This window comes from Toxotes jaculatrix, chromosome 12 (genome assembly GCF_017976425.1).
Source record: "Toxotes jaculatrix isolate fToxJac2 chromosome 12, fToxJac2.pri, whole genome shotgun sequence".
In the NCBI taxonomy this organism is placed as follows: domain Eukaryota; kingdom Metazoa; phylum Chordata; class Actinopteri; family Toxotidae; genus Toxotes; species Toxotes jaculatrix.
In genome coordinates, this window is record NC_054405.1 from 26,094,765 (window position 1) to 26,108,758 (window position 13,994).

Consider the following 13,994-nt stretch of genomic DNA (forward strand, 5'->3'; position numbering starts at 1 on the left):
TGTGATCCACAATTCTGATATTCTCTTTGACTTTTAGTGAAATACTGGATCATAGGATAACTCTGGAATTTCGAACCTGGGCTTTAATTTGCCGTATTTCTGGCTGTAAATGATTAATAGGGACAAAAATCTTTGGAATCGGTTCAGTATTGAGTAAGAATGGTGTTTCCAGCATACGTCCACTGAAGTGTGTGTTTCTGCCAAGGACAGGCTCAGGTTGTTGTTCTAAGAGTCTGATAACGTTAGAGTTCAGGTTCCTACAGAGACAGACCTTTTTCTTAAAGAGTCAGTTTAGTTTTAAGTAAGTTTGTGAGTAGTAAGTATTTAAGTTTTTGTTTAACCAGAAAACTACTGTTACATCACAACCAGACTCCATTGACTAAAACAGTCATTTTACCTCACAGAACCTGGGAGTTGCATCACTTAGTTTGTTTGTTATTTTGTGACTTTCAGTGGTGGAAGAAGTAAAAGTACCACACAGGACGGTGCCTGGTAAATGTACTGACCTCCTGCTGTACATGGACTGAAACAAGTCATTGGAAATGTCATCTCTTCTCTCTCTGTCTCTCTCTGACAGAAGGTCTTTGTCAGACTCAGCTGGTGGCATCCTCTCTAAACACAGCAAAAAGAAGACACACTGAGAGAGGACGGACAACAGATGGAAGAGGGAGCGAGCAAAGGTAAGACTGGGAAAAAGAGAGCGAGAGTAAAGGTAATGTCAAGGCAGGAAAGAGGAGAAGAGAGAAGGAATCAAGAGAAGAAAAGAAAGGAAGAAACAAAGAGCTGACTCCTAATGAAGAGAATCTCACTCAGTGCTCAGGCAGATTTATCAGTCTTTTATTTATCAGGTTTTCATGATGAAATGTCTCAAGGACCTGAGGACAACAGACACTGCTGTTTCAGGACAAACTCACAGGACATTAATGTCATAAGTGACCATCATCCGTCATGTAGCTGCACTGACGTGACGAAAGGTGTGAGTCTGACGAGCAGTTTGAAACATGTTTGTCATGATAAAAGAGCAGTGACTGAGCTGATTGGCTGAATCTGAGCAGGAAGATGAAAGGTGAGTTCAGCCTGACGTCAGCAGACCTGATTTCCTCCTCTGTGTTTACTCTGCTGAGAGTTTAGATAAAGTCTGCAGGGACACAGAGTGTGTGTGTGTGTGTGTGTGTGGTAACTCACATAAAGTTAATATGTAGTTTCGCCCGTGAAACGCATCACAAATGTGTTGGAGAGAGCGAGAGAGAGAGAGAGAGAGAGAGAGAGCGAGAGAGAGAGAGAGAGAGAGCAGCAGTCCGAGCAGCAAAGAGAGAGGAGTCTCATCCAAACACTTGCTCTCTGACAGAGTCACATAGATTTACTCACCATCTTCATCATCATCATCTTCATCTTCACCATCGTCATCATCATCATCTTCATCCATGTCAGTTCTTCCTCTGCGGGTGAAAATGTTGCAGCAGGTCTGGAGGTTGAAGGGCGTCGTCGTCCTCGTCTGCAGCCCGTTCATCCTGCTGCCGCTGGCCGTCAGCACCACGGTGAGACCACTTCACTGAGCCGTTCAGAAAACCAGTTTACCGAGCACTGACCAGTTCAATTTACCAGATTACAGATGAATTAACCAATTATTCAAACCTCTTTCCTGTAAAGTTTCCTTTAATGTCAAATGAACCAGTTGAATTCAAATATTCCAGTTAACTAAACCAGTTTGGTTGATCGATAACTAATCAGTGGACTAACCAGCCTAAAGAAGTAAACCAGTTTAGGGCTACCTAACCAGTGACCCTGAGCATGTGCAGCCCGTGTGAGCAGCTGGTCAGTGTGTTCATTCACAGCCTCCTGTCACTGTTTGACAAACCGGTTTAAGATTCACCCTGAAAGTTTTTCTCTGAAGAGACACAAAGAAAAACATGACATCAGGAGCAGCTGAGACCAGCTGCCGCTTCCTTCACAGAGGTCGCATTCAACCTCAGCGTGTTCGCAATACATTTCTGCTTTCAGACAATCAAACAGTCTGAAATGATCCAATGAGAAACAGCAGCAGTAAAACAAATGAACTGAGCTTCATTATGTTTGAAATACTGAAAAAACAAACGCCTGCAAATGTCTTTAAGTTAAACCAAACTTTCACCAAAGAAATCAAAATAATCTGATTAATTCCCATCAAATCCTGTTTAATGATGCATTTACAACCAGTGAAACCAGTTCTCTTATACTGGGACGTGGTCTGGTTCAGATTCTGTCCCTAAAAGGTTCCGGTATCTTTTCCCAGAAACCCACACTTCACAGATTCATCATCACAGTGTGTGTGATGTTTCTTTGTCTGTCCGTGGATGAAGCTCAGTGAAAACAGAGACGGTGTTTGGACAGAGTCCGTCCTGACCTCAGACCAGCAGCTTCCCAGCAGGACCAGAATCAAAGAATCTGTCTTTCGCCTCATTGTTGTCCCGTCGTCCTTGTGCAGTTTCACGTGTTCCTTCAGGACTTAGCTTCACGTGTTCGGTTTCAAAATCAAATCAGATTCTGCCTTTTTAGAAACGTAGAATCAGGAACCTGCTCTGCTCCTTTAGATGAAGTCTCCTGAATCTTCACCAGCATTTTCCTTCTCATTAAATAAACAGTCCATCACAGGTACACACGCATGTTTCACACACTTCGACTCTCCGGCTTCACAGCTGGACTCGTGAGTCCAGCGGGTGGATGAAGGTGAACTCTCTCATCATCAGAGGCTCGAGCACAGCACTGACGGACTGTGAGATTTAATCTCAGGGTTTGACGCCCTCAGAGTCCACAGCATGAGTCTGTATCAACACTTCTCCAGTCTCTGCCAAAACAGTTTCATGTTGTTACATAATGAGAACATGAAGGTGACAGTGAGTTGAATCTGATCTGGATGTTACCTCACCCGTCAGTGACTTCATGGAAGGTTTATTCCATAAGACTCAAATCAAGAGAAACTTAAATTCTGGATTTAAAGGAGCCTGAGTTTATATCGATCGTCTGAACTTAGACTGAAGCTCTTTTAATCACCTTATCTGACTGCAACAAATCCTCCAACCTGAAGGACCGTACAGGTGCTTAGTCCCTGCTCTCTGATGAAACCCACCTGACATGTCACAGGTACCTGTGATATAACCAGCTGCTGCTCCACCGACCTGTGCAGGACAGTTTTTAACAGGAGGACAGTTTCTCTCATCACGTGATCTTCCTGTGCCGTGGTTCAGTGAAGTGTGTGTGTGTGTGCGTGTGTGTGTGTCTGTGTGTGTGTGTGTGTGTGTGTGTGTGTGTGTGTGTGTGCGTGCGTGTGTGTGTGCAGGAAGCTGCCTGTGCCTATGTCATAGCCCTCATGGCAGTGTACTGGTGTACTGAGGTGCTGCCGCTGGCGGTGACGGCGCTGCTGCCGACCATCCTGTTCCCCGTCCTCGGCATCATGGAGTCCAAAGACGTGAGACCAAACACACACACACACACTGTACAACTACAACCACCATCTCTGCACACTACGCTCTTTACAACAAATCACTGTCCACAAACACTGGGATTTACACATTTTGGACAATGTCAGTAAAAAGTGAACACTGAGTCTTTGTAAAGACAGTTGTTGTGGCAGGGCTGTGGTACTGATGGACATTACACTCCAGAACTGTAGACTAAAGTAGAAAAAATGAAAGACCAAAAAGACCTCATAAAAACAGAGGTTAATTCTGAACTTAATCCTGTCGCGTATCAAATACGACAGATCTGGACCTTTGTTGACTGGTTCCCATTTAGCACTTGGACACGTCCATTTTCAGTGGCTCTGTAAATGGTTTGTGTCTTTGTTGCTGTGCAGGTGTGTATGCAGTACCTGAAGGACACCAACATGCTGTTTGTTGGCGGGTTGATGGTGGCCGTGGCCGTGGAACACTGGAACCTCCACAAACGCATCGCGCTCAGAGTGCTGCTGCTGGTCGGGGTCCGACCCGCCCTGTGAGTTCCCTGGTCCCTGTAAACCTGCACCGAGCAGACGTACAGAGCTTATGATGCGATTGCACTACGACTCTGTTCTCAAGACCGTCGTCAGCCTTATAAAAACATACAGTCCACACCTGGTGGTAATCCACCTCAGAGATCACTGGTCATGATGAAGACTGTTGCTGCACCATCATGTTTTTCACCATTTCTTCTTCCTCTGTCCCGCAGGTTGATGCTGGGGTTCATGGGAGTGACGGCTTTCCTGTCAATGTGGATCAGCAACACAGCCACCACTGCCATGATGGTCCCCATCGTCCAGGCCGTCCTGGACCAGCTCCACAGCAATGTAGACACTGAGCCGTCCCCTAAAATCCAGAGCAGGACTGTCGCTCTTCACCAGGAACATCAGGAGAAAACCGTCAGCGTCCTGCAAACCGCTGCTCCGAACATCCTGGAGAAAGGTATAACTGACAAGGACTGTTTGTTGGACAGGATGGACCTGTAGATGTCTGTGAAGTTTCTCTGTCATCCAGGACATGGTTATCTGAATCGAGGCCAACAGGACGTCGTTATAGATACGTGAGAACAGAAAATGTGACCTTTATGTAAAGAGGAATAAAGTCAGGGAGCAGAGGTTGTGGTGGTGGATGGACATGTACGGTATAAGACCGTCATACAGGACGCTGGAGTTCGTGTTCACCTTTTACTAAACCACAAACTTTCCCTAACCTTAACCATCCCATCACACAAAGAGGCCAGACTAAATGAATCTTAGCTACTCACAATTGTGCAAAAGCTAAAAGTTTTAATAGCTAAAAGGGTTTTATGAAGTGTGACACTGAGTTTAATTTGTATTTAATGTTTCCTCAGGTCTGAATGGAGAAATCCAGACACAGGGCAACTCAGAGAAAACCAGCAACCGAGAATGCAACACGTCCCCTGAGCATTTTGTCTTGTCAGAGGGTCAGATGGCCGGACAGGAGACTGTCAAACCAACACCACAAGACAAACCTCCATCAGACAGCACCGGCAGTGGACCTGGTGAGTCCACAGAGGGGATTCACTGTGAATCCTGAAATAAAGAAAACCTTCGATCTTTGTGTATAAAATCTGTTTTCAGACTGGTTTCCATCCGAACAGCAACACGTCAGTTCATTCAGTAAATTTCGACTCGTCTTAACTCACCTGTGTCACTCGTACATCGATGGTCCAAGCAACAGCTGGGCTTCAGTGTCTTGCCCAAGGACACTTGAACGCGTCTACGGGAGGAGGCTGGGGTCCAAAAATGAAAATGAACCAAAATGATGTGAACTGTAGTTCCAAACCTTCGAGCGTAGTTACCCCCCACATGACAGAAGACAGCCTGTGAATGCAGAGCTTTTCAGCAGCCAACTCTTTAATCTCGGAGGTCGGAGTTTTCTTGGACATATAACTAAGGAGAGTTGCTGAGGACGATCTAAGGAAAGGTCAAAAGTGTATTACCACACCACAGTGAAGTAATTCAGAAGCCGACAGTGTTTGTCGTCTCTGCAATATTTCAAGAGCAAAGTTGTAATATTTTAAGAACAGCATAATATTACAAGACAGTCGTAATATTTTGAAAAAAGTCATGAAAATGGAGCCAGAAGTTGAAAGTTTAGCTCATTATTTGTAGTTAATGAACTACGACATGTATGAAAGTCCTTTAAATGACGCCACAGACTGTGTGTGTTGCAGTGGTTGTGTCTGTGGAGACCGTCTGCTGTCAGATGGAGGTGGAGGAGCTGAGCGACGAGGAGGAGGAGAGGAGGAGGATGAGTAAAGGCCTCCTGCTGTGCGTGTGCTACGCTGCCAGCATAGGAGGCATCGCTACTCTGACAGGAACTGGACCAAACCTGGTCCTGGTCGGACAGATGAGCCAGTGAGCGCTGACACACAAACACAGATATCAACTAATCGGTCAGTCAGTACAGCGTGTCTTAAAACAGGAAGTCTTACTGTGAAATGAACCTTCCTGTCCGGTTCTTTGTCGTAGACTCTTCCCTCAGAACGGTGACGTGATCAACTTTGCGTCGTGGTTTGCGTTTGCCTTCCCCACCATGGTGCTGATGCTGATGCTCGCCTGGTTCTGGCTGCAGTTCCTCTACATTGGCTGCAAGTGAGTCACTTCAACAAACTCGCCAAGAATAAAACCGCAAAGTTCACCTGTTCTGTCGGTTACTGATTAAATGTACAGAGACTGAAGTTTTGACTTTTACTGTTTGGCTGCAGCCTGCGGAGGACGTGGGGTTGCGGGGCGGTCCAATCAGAGAAGGAGCGAGCGGCCTACAGGCTGATCAGGGACGAGCATCAGCGTCTGGGACCGATGAGTTATGGAGAGGTCAGCGTCCTGGCGCTTTTCATCCTCATGGTGGCGCTGTGGTTCACACGAGACCCCCGCTTCATGGCCGGCTGGGCCACGCACATCTTCAACGCAAAGGCTGAGTGAGTACTGACAGAGCGAAAGAGTGTACGTTGTTGTTGTGTTGTTTGTTTTCTCAGAATAATGAATGAGAAAATGGTCAACCGAAGACATGGTGAGACAAAAGGTTTGACGTCATTGATGTCATGTGACACTGTTAGAGAAGGTCAACTCACAGCAACTCGCCTCATCTGCCAGCATCCAAACACAAACAGCTTTGGCCTCGTCACCGTTTTTGTTAACTTCATTCAGTCACACACCCTCTGTCTGCAGATGCTCACAGCGTGGCGACAGTGTGTTTCGTTTCTTGATGTATTCAGACTAAAGGCTTCGTCGTCATGGTTCATAGCAGCGGACTCGTGGAAGAACTTGGTTTTGCTGCAGATGTTTGGTGGCTGGATGTTTTATTCATAAAGTTTTATTGTTGGTGCAAGAGGTGAAAACAAGACTTTCACTTATTTCTGTAAATGAATCCAGTTGAAACCAGTCATTTTTTACTTTATCATCATCATCAGGTTTGTTAACCTGTTACCAGATGAAAATAGTGTAACGAGGTTCCTGTTCCTCAGACCTTCTGATCACAGTTTTGACCCTGTTCTCCTCTCCTCTTTAAATTTTACAGCAAAAGTTTAGAATGAGCAGAGGAGACACAGTTAAACTTACAAAGTTGGCCTAAAGCAAGGAATATGAGGTCTGAACAGTCACAAGAATCAGGAGACACAGATCTTTCAAACAAGTCCAGTACAGACCAGAACACACCTGAAGTAGCCATGAAGACCAAAGTGTCCCACAGTGGGACGGTGTAAAGCAGCAGCAGGGAAAAAACCGATTGTTGTGATTTTGTCTTTAAACTTTCTCTGGGAGTTTTACAGTGTTGGAGTTTTACAGTGTTTCCTGTGTGGTTCAGTCTCTGCAGAGCGAAGGATCATTTAAAGTGCTGGAGTTCGTTAACAGGAACACTGCCTGGAATAAAGTTTTAACATTTCTGTGTGTGTGTGTGTGTGTGTGTGTGTGTGTGTGTGTGTGTGTGTGTGTGTTTGTGTGTGTGTGTGTGTGTGCGCGTGTGTGTGTGTGTGTTCAGTGCTGGTCCTGCATTAATGTAAAGTGGAAAAAGGTCCAGTTCAGAGGAATGAATGAACCCAAACTGCTGTTTAATGCAGACTTTGCCTCGGGACAAAATCCCTGAACAAACAGGAATCAGAGGCGAAGAACAAACAGAGGAAACGTGTCCTGGGTACAAACGGTGAACTTTCGTGTCACGTCAACAGCTGCGGGTTTGACCTGTGGTACTGGACCGGACACTGAACTGGGATCACCTGCAGGTTTAGTTAGGCTGCAGGTCACTGAGGCTGCCTTGGCTCACCTTCTTCACGTTAGAACCCAGAGACATTTTATCTTTATTTGATCATTATTTGACCGAACATGGAGAAAATATGAACTTTTCCTCTTAATGACAAGTGGTTCTGCAGCAACATGTCTCCTGTGACTGATCTCTGATCAGATCATTGATCCTGAGTTATCGATGCTTCAGGAACATTTCACTGTTGTAGCTCCAGGTGGAGCTGGTCTGACTGAGTTTACCTGTTTGTAAAACACAGGTTCCACCTGATGAGGTGATCTCAGCTGCTGGATTCTCTTTATTCTAACTCTCTAACCTGTGGACCTGAGCCACCTGACTCTGCCCCTTCACCTTTCACCTGTTTTCTTATCCACACACACTCATTCATAGACTCCCAGCTGGGTCACATGATCAGCAGGAGAATGGTGTGGACGTCATCCATTGATCTGTTGATCCTGAGGCTTGTTTTTGTTCTGTTTATTAAATGTGAGATGAGACCATCTCAGGTCGGAGTCTCTGTTCCTCTGCTCACGCTGTGGACACAAACAGAAGATAACACACTTGATCTGGTTTTACTTTCTTGATTAACCCTCATTACTCCGCTCAGGAGCTTCCTCCTTCATGCTCTGTAAACACATCATCACTCTGAATCACATTTTCAAAAATCTCTGTTAATCTGTTCATTTTGTCCATTTTGCTTCTTCTTTCTGTTTTTTTTTTCTTCTTTTCATTTTGGTTCTGTCTTTCCTCTGAAGTCTCTGGTTGTTTCTCACTTGTTCAGACTTGTTTTCTTCCACATCTTCACACACTGTGGAAATTCAGTCTGAGGGCTGACGGTCTGATCTTAGCTCTGTGGATTATGAGCCATGTTGACGATATAACGAGCTGATTAGCGACAAATAAACAGATTTACGGAGCTGAAACACGGGTCAGAAAAAGAAGTTTGAAAAGGACAGAAAGACCGGGGGGTTCAGGGTGGAAGGACACACAGCCACAGTCTGGCTTTCCAGAGCTGGGTCTGTGGTTGGTCACCTTGGACCTGCAGTTTGTGCAAATGAATGATTTCAACATGTTTCGTGATTACACAGGTTGATAGTGAGACTCTGACGTCCTGCACACGGACAACCGATCAGAGCCAAACTTCAACGGACATCACTGACAACAACTAAGGACTGACCTTTGACCTCCAACAGATATTATTACAACACAATTGCTCATATTATGAATCAGAACATCAGAAAATCAGACAAAGTGAAACAGCGTTTAATGTTCAGGAGTCTGTGAAGTGATGAACCCCAGCTGAGCCTGCAGCTTCCCTCAGCCTCACAGAGCTTCACAGTGAGTTTCAGCTCCGTGTTTTTCATCCTGTCCCTGAATGAACGTTCTGAAAGGTTAAAAAAAAAAAAAACCCACACGGAGTGCACAGGAGGTGGATGTGGAAACACCCTGCTACTTTCTGGTCGCTGAGTGCAAGCAAACAGAGACACTGTGGTGAAATCCCCATTCATGAGCTGAGCGGCTGGTGTTGCACCGTGTGACGGAAGCAGACGAGTCAGTGGAGAGTTTAATGATGAAGGAAGCAGGAGACAGAAGGATGTGGATCTGATTTGCCAACATTGGTAAAACACTTGGTAAATGTCCTTCTGTTACGCAACCTGTTGATCAAGGTTCGGTTTTAGTGTTTACTACAACAACGGTTACTTTCCTTTTTCCAGTGAAGAGCCAGTAATTCTGGTTTCTAGACCAGGGCTGGGGCACTGCCCCTCCCTGGAATCAGATTGGCCACCCTGTCACCCTCTCACCCAGAGTCAGGTAGTCGATAGGGCCCCTGGACCAGAACCTCTGTATGACGACCACAAAGACAAAAAGACGTAAAAGTAAAAAAGCACTACAAGGAAATGCTAATTGACCACAAAAGGATGAAAAAGCACTACAAAGATCCAAAGGAAAACACAAATGAATGAATGTGTGATGGTTTAGAAATAAAGAAGTAAAGAAATAAAGAGTCTGAAAACTCCTCTCTGTCTCTGCAGGTTCGTCACGGATGCGACTGTCTCTCTGTTTGTTGCCGTGCTGTTGTTTGTTCTTCCCTCTGAGCCGCCGCGCTACCTGTGCTGCTGGAGGAGTTCTGACACAGGTGACACACACATACACACAGACAACACACACACAGCAACGTGCAGTTGTGCGCGTGAGTTTTAATATTTTTTTATCCAATCAGAGTCCCAGGTGTCACAAGGCCCCGCCCCTCCTCTGCTCACCTGGCAGGTGACTCAGAAGAAGATGCCGTGGAGCATCGTCCTGTTGCTGGGAGGAGGCTTCGCCCTGGCCAAAGGCAGCGAGGTGTGTTGTTGTTTCAGAGTAACTGGTGGACGTTTTTGTACAGAAGGAACATTTTTGTGAAGCGGTGTGAAAATGTGAGGACACGTAAAGTACGCCACTGCACCACACCGCCATGGACCATGAGCCAGGAATTCTTTACACCCATCAGACTCTGCAGCAGGAAACACGCTTCATTCACGTCACACAAACATGGCACTCTGTATTTGTGTGTGTGTGTCTGTGTGTGTGTGTGTGTGTGTGTGTGTGTGTGTGTGTGTGTGTGTGTGTGTGTGTGTGTGTGTGTGTGGTCAGGAGTCCGGTCTGTCCCGCTGGCTCGGCGCTCAAATGACACCGCTCCACTCCATACCTCCCTGGGCCATCGCCATCATCCTTTGCCTCCTAATCGCCACCTTCACTGAGTGTGCCAGCAACGTTGCCACAGCAACACTCTTCCTGCCCATCCTGGCCTCCATGGTACCGAAACACACTACAGCTTCCATTCGCACGCAATACATACATTCACAATGAAACAGTGGGACTAAGGGAGGGCGGACAAGTTGTTCTGCTGAGCCTAAGGGGCCAAAATAATCTGTGAATGTAGGTTTAAACTTTAAACGAATGTTGCAGCTGGAATTGGTTTGACAGAAATGGAAAAATGAATTGTTTTATATCACTGTAATCTAAAATGTTTCGGGTAGTAGACTGAAGTTCACCCACATTTTCTGAGGTAAAGCTGGTGTGTGTGTGTGTGTGTGTGTGTGTGTGTGTGTGTGTGTGTGTGTGTGTGTGTGTGTGTGTGTGTGTGTGTGTGTGTGTGTCCTGTCCCAGTCCCAGTCTATAAGCTTGAATCCTCTGTATGTGATGATCCCCTGCACCCTCAGCGCCTCCTTCGCCTTCATGCTGCCGGTGGCGACGCCTCCCAACGCCATCGTCTTCTCCTCCGGTTTCCTCAAAGTGTCCGACATGGTGAGTCCTGGTTTTGATTGAAATGGAAATAAGGACTATTCAGACCCACCCATGAAGCCACAGTAACCTCCTCCTCTACGCCCCCTGCAGGCTAAAACTGGTGTGGTGATGAACATTATCGGGATCGGCTGCATTAGCCTGGCCATCAACAGCTGGGGTCGTGTCATGTTTTCTCTGGACTCGTTCCCTTCATGGGCAAACGCCACTGCACCTGTGTAGGACCACATCTGTTTTCTACAACCTGCTGCCACAAGTGTATTTATCAGTTTTCAGGCTTCATCACTGGACTCCAGTTTGTGTTTAGTACTACAGCTTGTAAACTGGTTCTGAGCCACCAGAAGCATCGTCCGGACTTCCTTCTCACCACTGACCCAGAGCGTTTTTCAGAAGTTTAAAATCCTGACAGAGATATTGTAGCTCTCACAGCTGAGCTGATAGTGGAAACTTAAACCTCCAGCTGCAGTTAGAAATATACAGATTCTTCTATAAAAGCCAATATCAAAACTATGTTAAAATAATAACATTATGTTAAAACAATGGCTAAATACCAACTGCTAGAGCAAATTAAGCTCAGAGGAATAAAGGCAGGTCCCTTACAGAGTCCAGGTAAAACCATTAAGGGGGAGGAATTACTTGTACTCTAACAAGGTAAATTCTATATAACTTACATTTCCATGGAACAACAGAGTCATGTCATATTCTGCTGTAAATTAAAACAACAGCAGATCAGAAAAAATATGATCACATATAATTATAAATCAGCCAAGTTTGAATAAAGGTCTGATTCTCTTCAGCTGATATAAAGTCTAATGTCTTAGAATTTAACATTAGTTTCTCTGTAAATCATTGAACCTCCAAAAGCTATAATCATTACTTGGGAAACCTCTGGATCAGAACGGACCACAGCAGGACTTTATACAACTCTTATCCCTGGGAATTGGAATTATTTTAAGTAATTAGGAAATATATATTGTGTGTTTTTTATTGTTTTTTATTTAAATATATGAGTTTTATGTGGTAACATAGTTTTTTCTGTAAGTGAATGAACATGTACTGTACAAACTAAACTTCCAGAGTTTTGTATCATCTTGTTGCTAACAGTTTTATTTGGTGTTAATAAAGTTAGTCTTTAAAGAAATGTGTGTCGACAGTGTGTGTAAACTTTGTGCTGATAGTGTCTACAGCCTTACAAAGTAGTGGTGGCTAAAACATTAGGAAACATATTTTTACTCTGGCCTTTTTCCTGTATGTTTTCTACAAGGGGAATGTTGCATTTCCTCCTGTTATTTTCACTATTTTGCTTTGAACGTTTGGAGTTTCCCACTAAACATTAGACATCTGATGGACGTGCAGATCATGTCTATATTGCGTCCGTCGGTCCATGACCAGTCACCAATGGGTGACGTCACGGGTACTACGTCCATGTCTTATACAGTCTATGATAAGAGCATTGATTTTATAACTCTTATGGTTTCAACCAGTCAACGCTGATTGGCTGAGGCAGCACGTCGTCATAGCCCAACCAGTAAACTGTACTCTGATTGGCCGAGGCAACACGTCCTTATAACCCAACCACTAAACGGCACTCTGATTGGCCGAGGCAACACGTCGTCATAACCCAACCAGTAAACGGCACTCTGATTGGCCGAGGCAACACGTCGTCATATCCCAACCAGTAAACGGCACTCTGATTGGCCGAGGCCACACACGCTTTTGGCGCGATTCTTCGAATTTCTCTCCGTCTCTGATTTCGTCTCTGATTTCATCTCTGTGGAAGCAAGAGGCCGTTCGGCTCTGTTCAGCGTTCATCAAAAACCACCGTTTTCCACTAATTTAAGCTAGGTAAGTTGGTCATGTTTGTTCATTTTATGTTCATTTACGTATTTATAGTGTTCGCTGTTCTGCCTTTGTTGTTTTAAACTACCTAAACCTGCTGTGGCTACAATTGGCAGCATGTCATCCCATGTTTAGCTAGCTACCGTTAGCGTGGTGTTTAGCTAGCTACCGTTAGCTAAACATTGGCCATAGTTAAAATGGAATTGGAATTACTTTTGAAAACGACCGTGCCTAAAAATATTCACGTTAGCTGAAGCTTTAACATAAACACGCGTGGTTCGGTCGCTAAGTCACTACTCACTAACCAGAGCTAGGCTGGTAGCTAACCTAAGCTAAATTCGCTAAGCTAGCGAAAAGAACAAGCTGAGAACTTTATAGCTCTAGCGGCTCCCTCACGGCAGGGAATATGCTTTTTACTTGCTAGCGAGCCGCTAAGATAGGGGTGTCCAAACCGTTCCACAAAGGGCCGTATGGCTGCAGGTTTTTGGTCCAACCAATGAAGAGCACACAGTTTGACCACTCAGCTGTCTGAAGACTGAGATCACTTGATTAAATGAGTCAAGTCTGGTGTGCTGGTGCTTGGTTGGAACAAAAACCTGCAGCCACACGGCCCTTTGTTGAACAGTCTGGACCAGGGGTGTCAAACTGTTCCACAAAGGGCCGGTGTGGCTACAGGTTTTTGTTCCAACCAATGAAGAGCACACAGTTTGACCAATCAACTGTCTGAAGACTGAGATCAGTTGATTAAATGAGTCAAGTCTGGTGTGCTGCTGCTTGGTTGGAACAAAAACCTGCAGCCACACCGGCCCTTTGTGGAACAGGTTTGACACCTCTGGTCTGGACACTTCTGCGGTAAGATATAGGCAGGTGGTGATGCAGATGTATTAATCTAGTACTGGTAGTGGATGCACAGGCAACAGATTTTTGCTTACAAATATGGGGACTTGGTGTACGTGTGCTGTCTTTAAATGTTAAACATAATATTTAAAGTTCATATGTTAAAAGTGTTAAAGTATAAAAATGTAAAATGTGTATTTTCCTTTGGTTCATGGAAATTGTATCAGAGTGAGTGGTCTGTTTTTGGAAACGGCGACAGAGTGAGCGCTCTCTCTGTTAATATTCCAATTCGCATCTTTG

At 45.1% G+C, this 13,994-nt stretch overlaps 1 protein-coding gene and 1 long non-coding RNA gene across 2 annotated transcripts; one reads left to right on the forward strand and one right to left on the reverse strand.

The window, feature by feature from the left end:
• Positions 1-1,260: 1,260 nt before the first annotated feature.
• LOC121190193 (solute carrier family 13 member 5-like) lies at positions 1,261-12,153 on the forward strand. The gene is made up of 14 exons (XM_041050735.1): positions 1,261-1,538; positions 3,317-3,445; positions 3,833-3,969; positions 4,183-4,415; positions 4,825-4,995; positions 5,671-5,854; positions 5,969-6,091; positions 6,205-6,417; positions 9,767-9,870; positions 9,955-10,076; positions 10,368-10,529; positions 10,884-11,021; positions 11,112-11,311; positions 11,362-12,153. The coding sequence occupies exons 1-13, from the start codon at positions 1,425-1,427 to the stop codon at positions 11,238-11,240; spliced, it is 1,959 nt and encodes a 652-aa protein (XP_040906669.1). The 5' UTR covers positions 1,261-1,424; the 3' UTR covers positions 11,241-11,311; positions 11,362-12,153.
• LOC121190197 lies at positions 2,158-3,207 on the reverse strand. The gene is made up of 2 exons (XR_005894963.1): positions 2,906-3,207; positions 2,158-2,824 (listed from the first exon to the last, which is right to left on the reverse strand). It is a non-coding gene; the product is annotated as an uncharacterized LOC121190197 (long non-coding RNA).
• Positions 12,154-13,994: the final 1,841 nt, after the last annotated feature.

What these genes read in the sequence shown, in the direction of transcription:
- LOC121190193 (XM_041050735.1), top strand. Translation starts at nt 1,425, where the DNA reads ATGTCAGTTCTTCCTCTGCGGGTGAAAATGTTGCAGCAGGTCTGGAGG. An exon ending in GCATCATGGAGTCCAAAGAC is followed by an intron (nt 3,446 to 3,832) that starts GTGAGACCAAAC and finishes GTTGCTGTGCAG; the next exon opens with GTGTGTATGCAGTACCTGAA. An exon ending in CCCTGGCCAAAGGCAGCGAG is followed by an intron (nt 10,077 to 10,367) that starts GTGTGTTGTTGT and finishes GTGTGTGGTCAG; the next exon opens with GAGTCCGGTCTGTCCCGCTG.